This window comes from Tachyglossus aculeatus, chromosome 8 (genome assembly GCF_015852505.1).
Source record: "Tachyglossus aculeatus isolate mTacAcu1 chromosome 8, mTacAcu1.pri, whole genome shotgun sequence".
NCBI classification, from domain to species: Eukaryota; Metazoa; Chordata; class Mammalia; order Monotremata; family Tachyglossidae; genus Tachyglossus; species Tachyglossus aculeatus.
The window spans coordinates 5,318,567-5,337,529 of record NC_052073.1 but is presented as its reverse complement, the minus strand read 5'-3'; the positions used below and the strand labels follow the sequence as shown (position 1 = coordinate 5,337,529).

At 44.7% G+C, this 18,963-nt stretch overlaps 1 protein-coding gene across 1 annotated transcript in view; it reads right to left on the bottom strand.

Annotated features, from left to right (window-relative positions):
* Positions 1 to 1,838: 1,838 nt before the first annotated feature.
* PRTG (protogenin) overlaps positions 1,839 to 18,963 on the bottom strand; it is a 128,305-nt gene continuing 111,180 nt past the window's right edge. Inside the window, exons 16-21 of the mRNA XM_038750693.1 lie at positions 17,427 to 17,597; positions 10,732 to 10,914; positions 8,704 to 8,824; positions 5,034 to 5,199; positions 3,164 to 3,268; positions 1,839 to 2,470 (exon numbers count right to left, since the gene is read on the bottom strand). Coding sequence (XP_038606621.1) covers positions 2,066 to 2,470; positions 3,164 to 3,268; positions 5,034 to 5,199; positions 8,704 to 8,824; positions 10,732 to 10,914; positions 17,427 to 17,597 — 1,151 coding nt within the window. The 3' untranslated portion in view covers positions 1,839 to 2,065. The remainder of the gene's footprint in view (positions 2,471 to 3,163; positions 3,269 to 5,033; positions 5,200 to 8,703; positions 8,825 to 10,731; positions 10,915 to 17,426; positions 17,598 to 18,963) is intronic.

Genomic DNA, 18,963 nt, shown 5'->3' with positions numbered 1-18,963 from the left:
TTTAGCCACCGACGAAATCGGCCCTTCCTACCTCGCCTATTAAAAAACCCAAAAACACCATACCCTGTCAGTTGGCCCCACATTTCCGTGAGGCGGCTCAAAAGTAACAAAATGTTCCCTGAGTACAGGAAAAAAAAATAACACTAGAATAAGTTTAAAAGGAGGTAGTATAAAACAGGAGCTGTATTGGTAAAAGGAAGGAGCAGCATTTTAACCGTGCAACAGAATGTTCACCTAAAGCTCTGATTTTTGTCTCGTCGAGAAGCTTATAATTGGGCATCGACATCAGGGGGCTTGGGATTTGCGCTCAGAAGCCACTGCTGGCATTAACCCCTTGCAACCACTCAACCCCACTTTCCTTCTAAGGGCATTTCATCTGGCACGCAATCACAGGCAGAATTTATTCCAAAAATGCTGGTCCATATCGCCAAGGGCTTGGGAGGAGTGCGGTGCAGGAGGGTGGGGGTCTAATCAACAGCAGTTTCCTGTTTTCTTTAGCCCACCCAGGAAGGGGGTTGAGCGCGAGAAGCGAACCACCTTACCCCTCTGCCTCCGAAAACCAAGCTACAGAGTAGCTTCAATGCACGAGTTTTAAAAACCCTTTTAAAGGGGAACGGGGACCGTTTCAAAACCGTGGGAACTACAATGCCTACAGAGCACTTGAGAATCGGCCAGTTGTTTTTTGCTGGTCTAGACCTCCCCACAGATTGCAGGTTGGCAAGAGATTAAAGTCACCGTTCCTCATTAACTGTGCCAACTCTGAAAGAAGAAACAGCAATGAATTCTCCGATCAGCTCCCGGAAGAACAGGGGCTAGACTTCGGAACGGTTCGCTCTAAACAAAGCCTATGCTACGAGACCGTTTTTGGTGAACTCTAGTTACCGACAGTACTTCACGATAAAAAATTTTCCAGAAAAATCAAAAACTCTTAAGGCAACTTCACGGGCTCTAGTTCTAAGCAAACTTCATGAATACTAACAAGGCTTAAGGCAAAGGAGTCATTTTATAATAGAAATTGGAAGGCACGGTTACTGTGAAGTACTGATGTACCAGAACAGTCCATTTTATGGACTAGGATTGAGTACGCTCTGCCTAATCCTTCAGGCGGTTTGTTCACCCCGCCAAGCCAATCTCAAATTAGAAAACAAATGCAGAAACTTTGAAAAATTCATTCTCAAAGGGATTGGCGTTGTAGTCTGGGAAAACCCGAGGTAACAGCAGGCTAGGGGTAGGCTGACCACGTGTTGACACCCACTATTAGCAGTTGAGATGTACTGAAAAAGGCCCAGCGCTAAACAGACTAAGGTTTCAGGCATCAGGGATATAGCACTCGGGTAAACGTGGTGAATTTCAAATGCTTTTTTGAGACATATCTTTACACAGGCGATTAAAATACCCCAAATCTGCCACTCCCACAGAGGTGCACTTTTGTTTTTTGCCCCGGTTCAAATGGTCCCGCTTATTCTCCCCATCTGATGGTTCAGCTGTCGTCAGAATCCGAGATCTTGAATAATCTCAACTACCAAGATGACCCAATTAGGAAAAAATTTAAAAATCAGAGCTTCAGATAAACATTCTTACTCATCTACCTATACAACTCCTTTGATCAGTCACATATCAACACACTCACACACATTCACACACACACATACACAGCAATAAAAAAATGCTAATAGGAAGTATTATCAGTTACGTAGTTGAGGTCAACTATAAAACAAATGAGGTAAAGCCGTTGTCTTCAGAGTTCACTCTCTGGCAAACTGAGGTAGATATTCAGCAGAGGGGCTCCAAAAGCCTCCCTTCTGCTCCAGTGATATATTTTACTTTCATTTCCACTGTCCTTTCACATTGCTGACATTTCCACATTCAAAATGAGTGATTTTAAAAAAAGAAGAAACAGACAACAACCAAAAAAACCCCCAAACAAAACGAAACGAAAAAACCACATTCAACAAAGGTGATCGGATTCCCCCGATAAGGTACCAGGATTTTCGCACTCTGCTTTGGCTCCCTGTTCATTGTCCTTTGAACAGACATACGCTGTGAGAACGTCGGGCCCGGTTGTCTAGATTGGAAGCTCATTGGGATCAAAGCACAGCGTGGCCGACTGGAACTGGAGAGCTGAGGTATCAGTCTGTTCGGCAGCCAGTGGCACTGAATGGTCTTCACGGTGGCTCACGGCAAGCTGCCCACCCGAGTCACTGCCTGGGAAGAAATTGGAGGTAGGAGGGGTGGTACTTATAACCGAAGAGAGGTGAAGCTCGTCGTTGGACTCGTGAGAGAACCTGCCGGAGTCCCCGGTCTCATGGCTTCCTTCGCTGTTGGCTGAATGTTCCGTGTCGACTGCGATGCCGAAGGGCCCCTGGAAGCGGGTGGTTTGGTCCGGGGATGTGGGAGAGTCTTCATCGCTGACTAACACAGTGCTGCCTGGCTGATATAAGCACACCGCCTGGACAAATCTCCTCTGGGGCTAGGGGGAAGATAGGCAACATGTCAACCAACAGACAAAAGCGGTAGTCACCAAGCACTCTGAAGAGGTTCGGGTCGTGCCTTGCAAATGCTAAGAGTGAAAAAATCAATCCAATACTGAGCTGGTTTTCTGGCACTCTAAAGGGAGGAGTGAGGGAGAATTGCCATTTCAGATCGCCAGTGAGAAAATGTCTGAACAGCACCTGTTGTCCCGAAGGAGTGAAACTGTGCCCACAGATGAGCACTCTCCACCTAGAAAGAAGTCTACTTAAGATGGTCCACCATACGATCAAGTCCATCGGATATAAACAATCTAAGGCATCTAAGAAAAGCTTGGAGTTTTATGCACACATTTTGGAATGTTATCAGTATTTTACGTAATAAAAAAAAATCAACAAACGTCTATCCGCTGGCTAAGACATCTTAGATTGTGAGTCCTGTGCGGCACTGGGACTGATCTGGTTCTTACGAAGCTATCACAGCGCTTAGAATAGTGCTTGGCATGTAGTAAGCGCTTAACAAGTACCGTAATTATGATAGGATGCACCACCTAAATATCTAATCAACACATCTGGTAGAACACATGGTCACGCAGCTTAGCACAGCACACATTCAATAATAATGATCATGATGAATAAGTAACCCTCCCCTCTGAAGGGCTGTAATTGAGGAAATTGTCATTTATATGAATTACCTGCTCAGTTTTTGTCTTCTTCGAGTCTTGAAAAAAGAGCCATTTCTTCTTTGAGTTGTTTTTTGTTATAGGGCCATAGCTGTTAATGATCAGATCAGTTCCCCCCTAAAATAAAGATGGCAAAATTTAACTCTCTTAAATCATACACGTTTCATTTGGTCATACGCAGAAGTTGCTTAGAAGAATGAACAAAATAGAAACCGAGACTTTTTTGGTATAATAAAACTAAAATACACAAGCAAAGTCTAGCTTTATTTAAAATACCCTGACCTGTATGGTTTTCAGATCACCAACCTTTCTATAAAATTCAATTTTTCTGGCCAATTCAAATGTCAGGTTTAGAGTATTCGTATTTAACTCTAATTCACGAGCCTGAATCTGCGGGCTGGGTTTCAAATGACAGTTGCTAACTGTCCCAGACAAAAGCCTACTGAAATCTAATCATCTCAGTAATGATAACAGAGAAGGTGATGTCAGTTAAAATTCAGAAATTCTGCAAAAAACCCAATTTTTTTCTCTGACCAAATAAATATCACAGCTATTAACACTCGAATAAACACTCTAATTTCTCTCCTCACTTCCCAATACTCTCTAGCAATTTTCTGGCTCCCTTTTGACTTTTTCTATTCCAGTTTCTCCGCCCGGCTGGCCCTCAAAGCACTTTACTGTCTTAACTGTCACAACACTCTGAAGCGGGGACGGAATCCTGTCATCCACTAGGCTGGACACGGTTTTAGGAGCCAGGCTTTTGGGAAAAATTTGAGGCGCTAGCCTTCTGGAAACGAGCTCCTGTTCTGCATGGTTTCTGCTAGGGGGTATGATTAGGGGCAAGCCAGAAATCCCATCCACTTTCCTCCCTTTTTACCTCTCTGGGTCACCTAGGCCATCAGGTCAATGCCCAAATGGTGGCTGGAGTGGTCTGACCCTGTCTCTAAGACTGCTCATTTTCAACCAATCTTTCCCAGTTTTCCGGCGGGGCCCAGTCGGTTGGATTGGAGGTTTAAGGAATGGAAGTTTCCTCCTTCAATCTCTCTCCCTGGCCTTCCAGTCAGGACTCTGGGGAGTAGGGCCCTGGAGAACTGTCACTGTTAGGATGTCAGGGGGAGGTGATCTGTTGGGCCTGCAGGGCTCAGGTATGTGACTTGGGATGCTGCAGAGGGTTGGAGTCCCACTGGTACCCAAGGTCTGGAACTCTGGACAAATGTCCCCACTCAGGTATGTGACTTGGGATGCTGCAGAGCGTTGGAGTCCCACTGGTACCCAGGGCCTGGAACTCTGGACAAACGTCCCCACTGCCTTATCCCCGCAAGCCAGCCCCCAGGAAAGAGATGCTCACCCTCTATGCCAGCCTCCAGGAAGAAGATGCTCACCCCATACGCCAGTCCCCAGGAAGGAGATGTTCACCCCCTATGCCAACCCCCATGCAGGAGATGGTCACCCCCTATGCCAGCCCTAAGGAAGGAGACCTTCCTTTTCTAACAAGGGCCTTTTTTCACCCCTGAGAATCAGGCCCTTAGGGGGTTTCTCATCTGGGGAATCCCTATTTATTTATTCATTCATCCATTCAATCGTATTTGAGCGCTTACTGTGTACAGAGCACTGTACTAAGCACTTAGAAAGTACAATTCAGCAATGAAGAGACAATCCCTGCCCACACCGGGCTTACAGTCGGGAGGCGGGGGGAGACAGACATCAAAACAAGTAAACAGGCATCGATCTAAACAGAATTATAGATATATACACATCAAAACAAGTAAACAGGCATCAATATAAATAAATAGAATTATATAGACATATATTTAATATGTAAGCAGAAAGGGCAGCAATATGTGCTTACGACCCACTTAACTGAACTCTAAGCTCACAGTACCTTTGTGTCAACAAAGCTGTTTTGCACTATCATTGGAATTAAGGACTCTTCATTCTCTGCGATCCCTTCCAGGCTCTTTCCCAACTCATTCCCACTGGTCAGTGAGGAACTGGTCTGAGACAACTGGTCCGTCCCTGGCTGTGCAGTTTTAGAAGCAGATGCTTTCCTAAGAAATGCATATATCAAAGAGAGAAACTTTTATCATTGCGTGGAAGAAAAATGCAAACTCTCCAAGTGCTTTATTTTCATTCCTGAAGTCGGTTTCTCTAGCGACTCCAGCGTGTTGTGCAAATGGCAGTGAGTTATGAGGCCCGGCTGCTGAACCACTATCGATTCCTGATTCTCGGGAAGCCACTTGGACTCGTGTTTGACCTCTACCTGTCTCCCAGGGATGTCGGGGACATTAACTTAATTTTTAGGAGGCTCCTGAGAAAGGCATTCATTTTATCCATCCGATTTTGTAATTTGTGCAGAAACAACTGTTCTACTGTACTCAAGCCTGTGTTTCCCATCCCTGTGTTTCAATGTTTTCAGAATATTTCATCCCATTCTTGAAGCCATTTTATTCAGCTGCTCGGTTTAAATCATGGTAGCTGTCTAAAACAGTCCCTGATTATTCACCTTGCACAAGACGCGGGCGGCACTACAACCTTAAGCATGATTAATAAATTTGGGGATATATTTGATTTGTGATTCACGGTCAAAGAGCTTCCATCACCAAGTCTTAGAGACGAAGAGCAAAAAGAGGACAAAAAAACCACACCCTCAAAATGAATAGCTAAGAGGATGTCTCAAGCACACAAATTCGCTTTCCAGGCAGCTCTGCACAGCTTGTATATCAAAAGCTCAGACAAATTGCTAAGATCTCAAATCTTAATAGAATGTCTCTAAACTTAAACTACATCTATAATTCTTATTCTGTTTGCTTGACTAGAACAGGACTGGAATGTTGGTGGTACTATATATAACCTCTGCAATCGTTAGAGAAGTTTCGATTCAATCTTGGAAAGATGAAAGACCATCTCGCAAACTAAGCAGACACCAGATTTCCCCTGTGCCTCAGGCTCACGTTTCAAGTTGTGCCGCCTCAGCTGAAAGCGATGCCAGAAGATGGCCGCGTGCTTTCACAACCATTTTGCCTTAAAAGCAGTAGAATCGTTCATTTAGAACGGCCATCTCCACTGTAAAAGGGCTCTTTTCACATCCCTGGCATTGACGTTTGCACGTCAAATCCCAAAATATTTGCACCCAAATCACCAAACACCCTGGACTGGATGAGTTGGAGCCCTTCTGTATGCTAGCAGTTAGTTTTGGGTAGCTGCAGAGGCTGGCATTTTCCCCCGCTCTGCCCCAAGGGCTGAATGTTCCCGGAAATTAGCCCAGTCACCAGATCGACAAGAGAATCTTTGGCCCCTTCAAAGAACAGGTTAGGGCATGGTGAGATCCGATTACTCACACTGTACACACGGCCTGCATTGTGCCAACTCAGCCACCTGTCTGCTGTGTGACCTTGGGCAAGTCGCTTCACTTCTCTGCGCCTCAGTTACCTCATCTGGAAAATGGGGATTTAAACTGTGGACCCTAGGGGGAACACGGACCGTGTCCAACCTGATTAGCGTGCCTCTACCCCTGGCACAGAGTAAGCACTTTACAGATGCCGTTTAAAAACAAGAAAGTGCCCTTCTGGCAGCTCAGAAGAGGAAGGAAATTGAAGGAAACAGGAGACCCTTCAAGGTGGAGTGATAGTGTAATTCAAAATAATTATTTATAACACTGACTACTCAGAAACATAATTTATATGTTTATATTAACGGCTGTCTCCCCCTCTAGACTGTATACTCCTTGTGGGCAAGGAATGCATCTATGAACTCTGCTATATTGTATTCTGCCAAGCTCTTAGTACAGTGCTCTGCACAAAGTTAGTATTCAATAAATTCATTCATTCATTCAATCGTATTTATTGAGCGCTTACTGTGTGCAGAGCACTGTACTAAGCGCTTGGGAAGTACCAGTTGGCAACATTCATTCATACATTCAATCATATTTATTGAGCGCGTACTGTGTGCAGAGCACTGTACTAAGCGCTTGGGAAGTACAAGTTGGCAACATACAGAGACGGTCCCTACCCAACAGTGGGCTCACAGTCTAGAAGGGGGAGACAGGCAACAAAACAAAACATATTAACAAAATAAAACAAATAGAATAGTAAATATGTACAAGTAAAATAGAGTAATAAATATGTACAAACATATATACAGGTGCTGTGGGGAGGGGAAGGAGGTAAGGCAGGGGGGATGGAGAGGGGGAGAGGAAGTAGGGGGCTCAGTCTGGGAAGGCCTCTTGGAGGAGGTGAGCTCTCAGTAGGGCTTTGAAGGGAGGAAGAGAGCGAGCTTGGCAGATGTGAGGAGGGAGGGCATTCCAGGCTAGGGGGTGGACGTGGGCCGGGGGTCGACGGCGGGACAGGCGAGAACGAGGCACAGTGAGGAGGTTAGCGGCAGAGGAGCGGAGGGTGCGGCCTGGGCTGGAGAAGGAGAGAAGGGAGGTGAGGTAGGAGGGGGCGAGGGGATGGACAGCCTTGAAGCCCAGGGTGAGGAGTTTTTGCCTGATGCATAGGTTGACTGGTAGCCACTGGAGATTTTTGAGGAGGGGAGTAACGTGCCCAGAGCGTTTCTGCATAAAGATGATCCGGGCAGCAGCGTGAAGTATAGATTGAAGTGGGGAGAGACAGGAGGATGGGAGATCGGAGAGAAGGCTGATGCAGTCATCCACTCAGGATAGGATGAGAGATTGAACCAGCAGGGTAGCAGTTTGGATGGAGAGGAAAGGGCAGATCTTGGCGATGTTGCAGAGGTGAGACCGGCAGGTTTTGGTGACAGATTGGAATACCACTGATTGATTGAAACATCTCCCATAGAAAGCGAATGAACTGGCAACTAACTCATTAAGCTTTCTGGGGAAAGTCCATAAATAACTAGAGTTTACGGAATCCCACATGCTGTACAAGAAAGAGAAGTAGTGTGGCCTTCGTGGACAGAGCACGGACCTGGGTTCTACTCCTAGTTTTACCACTTGTCTGCTGTGTGACCTTGGGCAAGTCACTTAACTTCTCTGTGCTTCAGTTACCTCAGCTGGCAAATGGGGATTAAGACTGAGGGCCCTATGTGAGCCAGGGATTGTGTCTAAGATGATTATGTTGTACCTATCCCAGTGCTTAGTACTGTGCACGGCACATAGTAAGGCTTAAAAGGACGATCTAGATTCCCTCAAATTCACTAGTCAGGTGAGGGCAACACTCCTACCATAAAATGGGGCCTTGGTCTGTTCTTTTTTTTTAATGGTATTTGTTAAGCACTTACCAGGTATTATACAAAGCAATGGGATAGATACAAGCTAATCAGGTTGGACACAGTCCATGTCCCATATGAGGCTCACATTCATTATCCCCATTTTACAGTTGAGGTCACTGAGTTCCAGAAAAGTGAAATGACTTGCCTAGGGTCACACAACGGACAAGTGGCAGAGCCGAGATTAGAACCCAGGTTCTTCTGAGCCTGTGCCCTATCCACTAGGCTATGCTGCTGTTTTCCAAAAGAAGCCGGTTCTTGCTTGACCGTGACAACTCTGCTGTGTACTAACCCTTTCAAGACCCCCGGGGATCTTGAAAACATACCTGGCTTTGCTGCGGTAAATCAAGATGAGAATGCAGAGCAGTATGCAGGTCAATGCTATGCACACGCCGACAATAATGCCGGTCATCGATTTCTGGTCCAGAGGATAATACCCCAAATAAGCTGCAGGGGAAAAGAGCATGTTACACACAGCTTTCCTGGAAAAAATACCCTTTACATTCAGCTGGGAATTAACAGCAGATAATAGAATAATAACAATTATGGTATTTGTTAAGCACTTATGAGGTGCTAGGCACTGTATTAAGCCCTGGTGTGGATACAAGCAAATTGGGTTGGAGACACAGTCCCTGTCCCACGTGGGACTCACAGTTTCAATCCCCATTTTACAGATGAGGTAACTGAGTCCCAAGGAAGTGAAGTGACTTGCCCAAGGTCACATAGCAGACAAGTGACGGAGGCAGGATTAGAACCCACGACCTTCTGACTCCCAAGCCTATGCTCTACCCATTACTTGTCTATCTGGATAACAGCGTGGCTCAGTGGAAAGAGCACGGGCTGTGGAAGCAGAGGTCATGGGTTCAAATCCCGGCTCCGCCAACTGTCAGCTGTGTGGCTCTGGGCAAGTCACTTAACTTCTCTGTGCCTCAGTTACCTCATCTGTAAAATGGGGATTAAAACTGTGAGCCCCCCCATGAGAAAACCTGATCACCTTGTAACCTCCCCAGTGCTTAGAACAGTGCTTTGCACATAGTAAGCACTTAACAAATACCATCATTATTATTATAACAAATGATTCCACCTGACCCTTTTTTTAAAAAAAAAAAAAAAACACACAAGCCCTCGTACTTTTCCTGATTAAAAAGCCCTTAATGAGTACTTGGCTCAAATTAAGAAAAAAAAAATATGTACAGGTGAGGCAGCATTGCCCAGAGGACAGAGCACAAAACTGGGAGGCAGAAGATCCAGGTTTAAGTCTCCATTCAGCCACTGATCTGCTGTGTGACCCTGGGTAAGGCACATAACCTCTCTGAACCAAGTTCCTTTAGCTCCAGAATGTGACCAAGATAGCTGCTTTCCCCAACTGTTAAACTGTGCCCAGTTTAATTACCTGTACCTACCCTAGTACTTCAGTGCTTTGGCATATACCAGTTATTTAACATAATAATAGTAATGATGGTAATAATACTACTAATAATGGTCATAACAATTCCTATCAACAAGTACATCTGCTGATATAACAACCCTATTATCCTATTACACGCAGTAATTATTTAAAACATTTGTGCCTCTCTGGAATAAACCCGCAATTTCCTAGAGATTCCCGTTGTCAAGTTTTACCCAATTTAGCACACTGAAATCCCACGCGATGTGAAAGCCTCTCACACATATCTGAGGTAAAGAACCACTTTGGTCTGCCTTTACAAACATTCACTGTGGTTTGATTTTGAAGCCGGAATACCGTTCCAAAAAACCCCCCCTAAAACACCACAGGACTGAAACTTAACTCTCCGAGCGCAAGAATTTGGTCATTTCAACCCAGGATTTCATTTCAAGGGTAAAATCCTCTCTTTTTGTCCGTTCTCTCGTTTCAAGCTGACTGATCTCAGACACGGGAATGTGCTGTCCACCCTAGCCCAGGCTCCGGTCGGAGGCTTTGGGCTGAGGCGGGCAGCCAACACAGGAAGGAACCCCAGACCTGGTTGCAGTCCCCCTTTTAGACTGTGAGCCCATTGTTGGGTAGGGACTGTCTCTATATGTTGCCAACTTGTACTTCCCAAGCGCTTAGTACAGTGCTCTGCACACAGTAAGTGCTCAATAAATACGATTGATTGATTGGGGAAAGTGCAAAGCTCAGTGAGCAGTACGGCCTCAGGGGCCGGGAGGCAAACTTTCATTCATCCAATCGTATTTATTGAGCACATACTGTGCATTGGACTGTACTAAGCACTTGGGAGAGTACAATTTAATAATATACTGACACATTCCCTGCCCACAACGGTCTAGAGGGGAAGACACACTAATATAAAAAATTACAAACCCCACAGAGAGGTGATCTATATGGCACTGACCTTTGGCATCTGCAGAATCTAGGCGCTTCAGCCTCTGATTTGACTCAGAAGTTTCCTTTGGAAGAACTGCAAGCTCCACAGCACTGGAAAAGGGCCCTTCTCCCACTTCATTGGAGGCAGAGATCTTGATAATGTACACGTTTCCCGCCACCAGGTTTTCCAGCAAAGCCATTGTTATTGCGCCTACAAACACATCAATTCCCAGGTAAGCAAACACCTGACTTTGTACAAGTTCTGAATTTCAGAGAACCCCCACTTGATTTCTAAATCTCAGGAAGAGAAGAGCGCATTTTGCTATCCTCTCCTTTATCAACAACGTATTCCTTATTCCTCTTTAGGGGAGATGGTGTCACACAGATGTAGGATATCCAAATTGGTTGCATAAGACATCACAATGACACAGAAACTTCAAGCATTCGTTGAGAGCACAGACCAACTCTTAGCAGCCATTCTCATTAAGCCTGTTGGCCCAGCTGTTATGGAGACCACCACTCAAGCTCCGGTTTTGGGGTTTTTTAATGGTATTTGTTAAGAACTTACTAGGTACCAGGCACTGTACTAAGCACTGGGGCAGATACAGGATAATGACATTGGACACAGACTCACCCAGGGCTCACAGTCTTAATCCCCATTCTACAGATGAGGTAACTGAGGCACAGACAAGTGAAGTGACTTGCCCAAGGTCACCCAACAGACAAGAGGTGGAGCCAGGGTTTGAAGCCAGGTCCTTCTGAATCCCAGGCCCGAGCTGTATCCACTAAGGCCATGACGCTTGGCACACAGTAAGCATTTAACAACCACCACCATCATCGAGAATACCTCTGACTTAACCGGGAGGAATCTTTTCATTCATTCACTAATTCAATCATATTTATAATAATAATAATAACAAAAATGGTATTTGTTAAGCACTTACTATGTGCGAAGCACTGTTCTAAGCGCTGGGATAGACACAAGGTAATCAGGTTGCCCCAAGTGGGGCTCACAGTCTTAATCCCCATTTTACAGATGAGGTAACTGAGGCCCAGAGAAGTGAAGTGACTTGCCCAAAGTCACACAGCCGACATGTGGCGGAGTTGGGATTAGAACCCATGCCCTCTGACTCCCAAGCCAGGGCTCTTTCCACTGAGCCACTCTGCTTCTCAGGGCTTACCAAGGGCTTATCAAGGGCTTCCTGTGTGCAGAGCACTGTACGAAGCAATAAACAGTGACATTCCTTGCCCACAAAGAGCTTACAGTCTAGATGGGGGGAGACAGATATCAATACAAAGAAATAAAATGACAGATATATACATAAATGCTGTGGGGCTGGGAGAGGGGGACAGCAAAGGGAGCAAGTCACGGTGAGGCAGAAGGGAGTGGGAGACGAGGAAAAGTGGGGCTAAGTCTGGGAAAGCCTTTTGGAAGCGATGTGTCTTCAATAAGGCTTTGAAGCAAGGAGAGGAATTGTCTGGCAGATTTGAGAAGGGAGGGCATTCCAGGCCAGAGGCAGGATGTGGGCCAGGGGTCGGTGGCGAGACAGGAGAGATGGAGGCACAGTGAGAAGGCTAGCACTAGAGGAGAGAAGTGTGTGGGCTAGGCTGTATGTAGAAGGAGAGAAGCAAGGTGAGGTAGGAGGGGGCAATCAATAATAATAATATTAATGTTGGCATTTATTAAGCACTTACAATGTGCAAAGCACTGTTCTAAGCGCTGGGGAGGTTACAAGGTGATCAGGTTGTCCCACGGGGGGCTCACAGTCTTAATCCTCATTTTCCAGATGAGGGAACTGAGGCCCAGAGAAGTTAAGTGACTTGCCCAAAGTCACACAGCTGACAATTGACGGAGCCAGGATTTGAACCCACGACCTCTGACTCCAAAGCCCAGGCTCTTTCAATCAATCAATCGTATTTATTGAGCGCTTACTGCGTGCAGAGCACCGTACTAAGCGCTTGGGAAGTACAAGTCGGCAACATATAGAGACAGTCCCTACCCAACAGCAGGCTCACAGTCTAGAAGGGGGAGACAGACAACAAAACCAAACATATTAACAAAATAAAATAGAATGAATATGCACGAATAAAATACTGTAATAAATATGTACAAACATATATACATATATACAGGTGCTGTGGGGAGGGGAAGGAGGTAAGGCGGGGGCTCAGTGTGGGAAGGCCTCCTGGAGGAGGTGAGCTCTCAGTAGGGCCTTGAATTGGGTAGGGCTCAATTCATTCATTCATTCAATCGTATTTATTGAGCACTTACTGTGTGCAGAGCACTGTACTAAGCGCTTGGGAAGTACAAGTTGGCAACATATAGAGACAGTCCCTACCCAACTGTGGGCTCACAGTCTAGAAGGGGGAGGCTTTTCCACTGAGCCACGCTGCTTCTCTGAATCTTGGCAGCCAAACGCAGCATTTTAACGGCTAAAAAGAGCCAGCACTTAAGAAGCTCACTCCAAGGACACAGCAGGTTTGGCTGCCTTTGTTGTGAAAGGCGATGGGCTTTAAGGGAGTCTGTCAGTCAATTGTATTTGTGGAGCACTTACTGTGTGCAGAGCACTGTATTAAGCACTTGGGAGGGTGCACTATAACAATAAACAGACACACTCCCTGTCCACAGCGAGCTTACAGTCTGTGGGGGGAGGAGGGAGATTGGAGGGGTGATGGAAAGTTAGGGAGAAGGGGGAGGAATCAACCTCAAGAGCAGGTGTTAGTGATGCGCACAGCATTACTTCAAGTCCCAGGGGACAAAGACATGGAACCTGGGGTGGCAGATGAATAGGTTTGTTCACTACACACGTAAAGAGGGATTTTGGGGGTTTTTTTTTGATGTCTCAGCCTTTAGACAGAGTGACCTAGTTGAGAAAGTATCTCACCCTTATTTTCAAACAGCCAGGTTTCTTTGAGTTCCACTTAAAGGTGGTGAAGGAGAAACTAAAGTAACTGCGGGGGTAAATTACTTTTAGCTGGTGGCAACCATTATTAAAATATTGCTTTGCCACACAACAGCATACTTCAATGTCCTGGTAAAGATCTGGTTGACTACCGTTGCCCTTTTCTGAAAGTGTCTGACTTGCTACCCTCTCCTTTTCCAAGGTTTTAATGCACTACTTTCAGCAGGCGCAGGAGGCAAATCAAGATTCCGACTGGAAATTACAGGAAAAGTGTGTTCGGCCAAAGGTAAATGACTTTCAAAGCTATCATGGTTATTCCATTAACACACACTGAGCCACAAATTTCAAGCGAAATGTGAGGAATCTGTGAGCACGGGAGCTGTCATATTTCACGCCATTAAGGGCGAAAGGTCAGGTTTCAATTTTAAAGATTCCTCCCCACGAGTGCCTCTCAAATCAGTGCCTGAACAGTTTGCGCTGATTTATTGCATTGTAGAGAGGTAAAGGCTGTTACTGCTGATCCACTTGAAGGGAGCCAAGAGGAAGGAAAAAAAGATTCTTCAGATGCGGCACCAATGGTAATTCACAATCATATTTCTCCTACACAACTTTACTCTTAAAAATCATCATTATTTAAGCCATCAGGGCAACAGAAACTCAACAAAACAATATGCAAAGGTCTTATCTGTTTTTTTATGGTATTTCTTAAGCGACGTGTGCCAGGCACTGAACTAAACGCTCAAGTAGATACAAGCTAATCAGGTTGGAAACAGTCCCTGTCCCACATTGGGCACACAGATGAGGTAACTGAGGCACAGAGAAGTTAAGTGACTTGCCCAAAGTCACATAGAAGACAAGGGGCAGAGCTGAGATTAGAACTCAGACCCTTCTGACTCTCGGGCCTGTGCTTATTATCGCCCAAGTCCAAAATGGGTGCTCTTTTCAAACTTGAAAGCGAAGCATTTTCAACAGTGCAAATGTGGGTGGGTATAAATTGGCAGTGTGTGCTTGCACAGTAAGTGAAAAAATTATGTATGAAATGAATTTTTTTTTACTGTTGCAAGTTCCTTCTCATTATTATTAATAGAATTTTTTTAACTGTTGCAAGCTCCTTCTCATTATTATTAATATGCCAATGGTAAATAATAGACAGTCTTTTTCTCAGGAGCCCATCTGACTGAGATAATATATTACAGGACTTAAATATTTATCACAGCTCCAAGAATTCTTCAACTAATGAGTTGAATAAAATCAAGGCATTTGTCCTAAAACCCAGCAGATCCTTGCAAACCCCTGTGTCATCCCAAAATGGTGTTGTTTCAAAAATTGTTTCAATGTCGACTAAAGGAATTAGAGGGAACAGGGTTCTAAAATTACCGAAATAGTACATGACGTCTGTAACACCAAGTGAGATTCAAGTAGGTTGTGGAAGATGAAAGCCTGAAGTGAACTACTGTACTTCACTTATTCCTCTGACATTTCTCTGACACGTCCCGCAGAACTACTTTTAAAAAAAAATCTCAGTCATATTTGAAGGTTAGTAAATGTACCTTTTCAGATAGATAAAAGAGAAAAAGCCATCTTCCTAATTAGTATCTTTACAACACTGATAATGATGATGAGCTGAACTGTTACATGAAAGGTGACCTCTATCAGACCCTTCCAGTCACTCTGGCTTCATTATGATACTGCCTCTAGAACAATCAACTTGCTCTAATTAAACCCTCTTTTCCCCAGCTTGCTCTCCCTTCTGTGTCACTTCTACGCTTGGATCTGGGGCATTCAGGCATTTAGGCATCATCATCATCATCAATCGTATTTATTGAGCGCTTACTATGTGCAGAGCATCACATAGGCAGTGCTCGGGAGAGTATAATACAACAGAATTAGCAGACATGTTTCCTACCCATGAGTTTACAGTCTAGATGGGGAGACAGATATTAATATGAATAATAATAATAGTGGTATTTTTTAAGCGCTTACTATGTGCTAGGGTCTGTACTAAGCACTGGAGAAGGTGGAAGCTGATCAAGTTAGACGCAGCCCCTGTCCCACATGGGGCTCACAGCTCTAATCCGTATTTTACAGATGAGGTAACTGTGGCCCAGAGAATTGAAGTGAACTCCCTACCTCACAGCAGAGGGGCTTAGTGGCAAGAGCACGGGCTTGGGAGTTGGAAGACATGGGTTCTAATCCTGCCTCTGCCACTTATCTGCCGTATGACCTTGGGTAAGTCACTTGACTTCCCTCTCAGTTACCTCCTCTGTAAAATGGGGATTAAGACTGTGAGCCCCAAGTGGGACAACCTGATTACCTTGTATCTACCCCAGCGCTTAGAAGAGTGTTTGGCACATTGTAAGCACTTAAATATCATCATCATCATCACTTAAATACATATACATGAGAAGCAGCGTGGCTCAGTGGAAAGAGCCCGGGCTTTGGAGTCGGAGGTCATGGGTTCAAATTCCGGCTCTGCCACTTGTCAGCTGTGTGACTCTGGGCAAGTCACTTCACTTCTCTGGGCCTCAGTTCCCTCATCTGTAAAATGGGGATGAAGACTGTGAGCCCTCCGTGGGACAACCTGATCAGCTTGTAACCTCCCCAGCGCTTAGAACGGTGCTTTGCACATAGTAAGCGCTTAATAAATGTCATTATTATTATTATTATATCTTTAAATTATATATTATAAATTACATCTTTATCCTAGTGGATAGAGCCCGGGCCTGGGAGTTGGAAGGACCTGGGTTCTAATCCCAGCTCCTCCAATTGTCTGCTGTGTGACCTTGAGCAAGGCACTTCACTTCTCTGGGCCTCAGTTACCTCATCTGTAAAATACAGATTAGGGCTGTGAGCCCCATGTGGGGCAGAGGCTGGGTCCAACTTGATCAGCTTCCATCTTACCCAGTGCTTAGTACAGTAATAATAATGGCATTTGTTAAGCGTTTACTATGTGCCAAGCACTGTTCTAAGCGCTGAGGGGATACAAGGTAATTAGGTTGTCCCACATGGGGCTCACAGTCTTAATCCCCATTTTACAGATGAGGTAACTGAGGCACAAAGAAGTTAAGTGACTTGCCTAAAGTCACACAGAAGACAAGTGGCGGGAGTGGGATTAGAACCCATGCCCTCTGACTTCCAAGCCCATGCTCTTTCCACTGAGCCACACTGCTTCTCTGTGTACCTAGCACATATTAAGTGCTTAACAAATACCACAATTACTATCATCATCATCATCAATCGTATTTATTGAGCGCTTACTGTGTGCAGAGCACTGTAGTAAGCGCTTGGGAAGTACAAGTTGGCAACATATAGAGACAGTCCCTACCCAACAGTGGGCTCACAGTCTAATTATTCTAATTATTCATATTAATGTCTGCCTCCCCATCTAGACTGTAAACTCGTTATGGGCAGGGAAGGTGTCTGCTAATTCTGTTGTATTGTACTCTCCCAAGCACTTAGTATAGTGTCCTACATATAATAAGCCTTCAATAAATACCATTGATAAATTAATTAATTATGGTATTTGTTAAGTTCTTCATCATCAATCATATTTATTGAGCGCTTACTATGTGCAGAGCACTGTACTAAGCGCTTAGGTTCTTACTATATGCAGGCACTGTACTCAGGGCTGGGGTTGGACACAAGCAAATCAGGACAGACCCAATCCCTGTCCCCACGTAGGGCTCACAGTCTTGATCCCCATTTTCCAGATGAGGGAACTGAGGCCCAGAGAAGTGAAGTGACTTGCCCCAAGTCACACAGCAGACCAGTGGCGGAGCCGGGATTAGAACCCATGTCCTTTCTGCCGTCTGTGCTTTACCTTCTCGATGAAGGACTTGCCACTCGCCAGCGATCCAAGCCTTCCGAGATGCGTACAGAATCGTGTACCGCGTCACGACCGTTTCGGGGCCATCGGGCGGCTTCCAAGAAACCAAGGCAGTGTCCTCCTCTATCAAAGTCACCTTCACTCCCACTGGTGGACCCGCAGGGGCTGTGAATACACCAAGTACATTAATATTACTAGGTTAAACAAAATCAGATATTTACATAAATTACCGTGGGGGGACTTGAAATAGGTTGGAGAGAAGTTAAATAACTGGCAAACATGATTAAGGGCTCATTTTAACAAATGTCACAATGAACTTTTCATTTCAGTGACATTGAAGGGGGCTCTTGAGAATTCCCACCTGCATCATCAGAATTTGAGTACCTAGAGAGTGCAAACTGATCAAATAATGGTATTTATTTAGTGCTTACTATGCGCAGAGCACTGTACTAAGCATTTGGGAGATTACTACACATTATAACTGACATATTCCCTGCCCACATAGGACCTTGTCAGTAAATTTTAGTATTTATTTGCACGTTTAAATCTACCAGTAAACCTCCTGTAATTCTAAGATAAATTTACCCCTTCCATTACAATAAACTTTCAAACTTTAATACATTAAAAACAAAATCTAGCCCTTCCTCTCCCTGAGAGGTTCATTAAAACAAGAGTCTCCTTTACGAGCTTCTGTAGGCAAATAGATTCACCATGTCTATTCCACACTTTTTTCCTCGTCTCCAAACAAAAGCACATACACACTTCTGCCAAGGAGTGAGATTGTCTGATGTAATTCATTTCCCCACTGAAAGAGGCACATACAAAGTAAATGGAAGGAAAAAAACAAGAGATAAATCCCAAATTCCAGATGTGTAGAAAGAGGCCTCAAAAAAAGGAATCCTCCCAATAATTTTAACACTTAAGAGTCTAGCGGTGGGGCAGGGAGGGAACTGAAGAACAATCGCTGGGCTGGTTGAAGCCCGAACTTCTCAAATCATTCAATCATATTTATTAAGCACTTACTGTGAGCAGAGCACTGTACTAAGCGTTTGGGAGAATACAATACACACATTCCCTGCCCACAACGAGCTTACAGTCTAGAGAGGGGGGAGACAGACATTAATATATGTCATCAATCATATTTATTGAGCGCTAACTATGTGCAGAGCACTGTACTAAGCGCTTGGGAAGTACAAATTGGCAACATATAGAGACAGTCCCTACCCAACAGTGGGCTCACAGTCTAAAAGGGAAGACAGAGAACAAAACCAAACATACTAACAAAATAAAATAAATAGAACAGATATGTACAAGTAAAATAAATAAATAAATAGAGTAATAAATATGTACAAACATATATACATATATACAGGTGCTGTGGGGAAGGGAAGGAGGTAAGAAGGGGAGGATGGGGGGGACACAAATAACCAAATAACACAAATAACCAAACTACAAATAACCAAATAGCACAAATAACCAAACTACATAGTACATAGCTCTGCACACAGTAAGCGCTCCATACGATTGATTG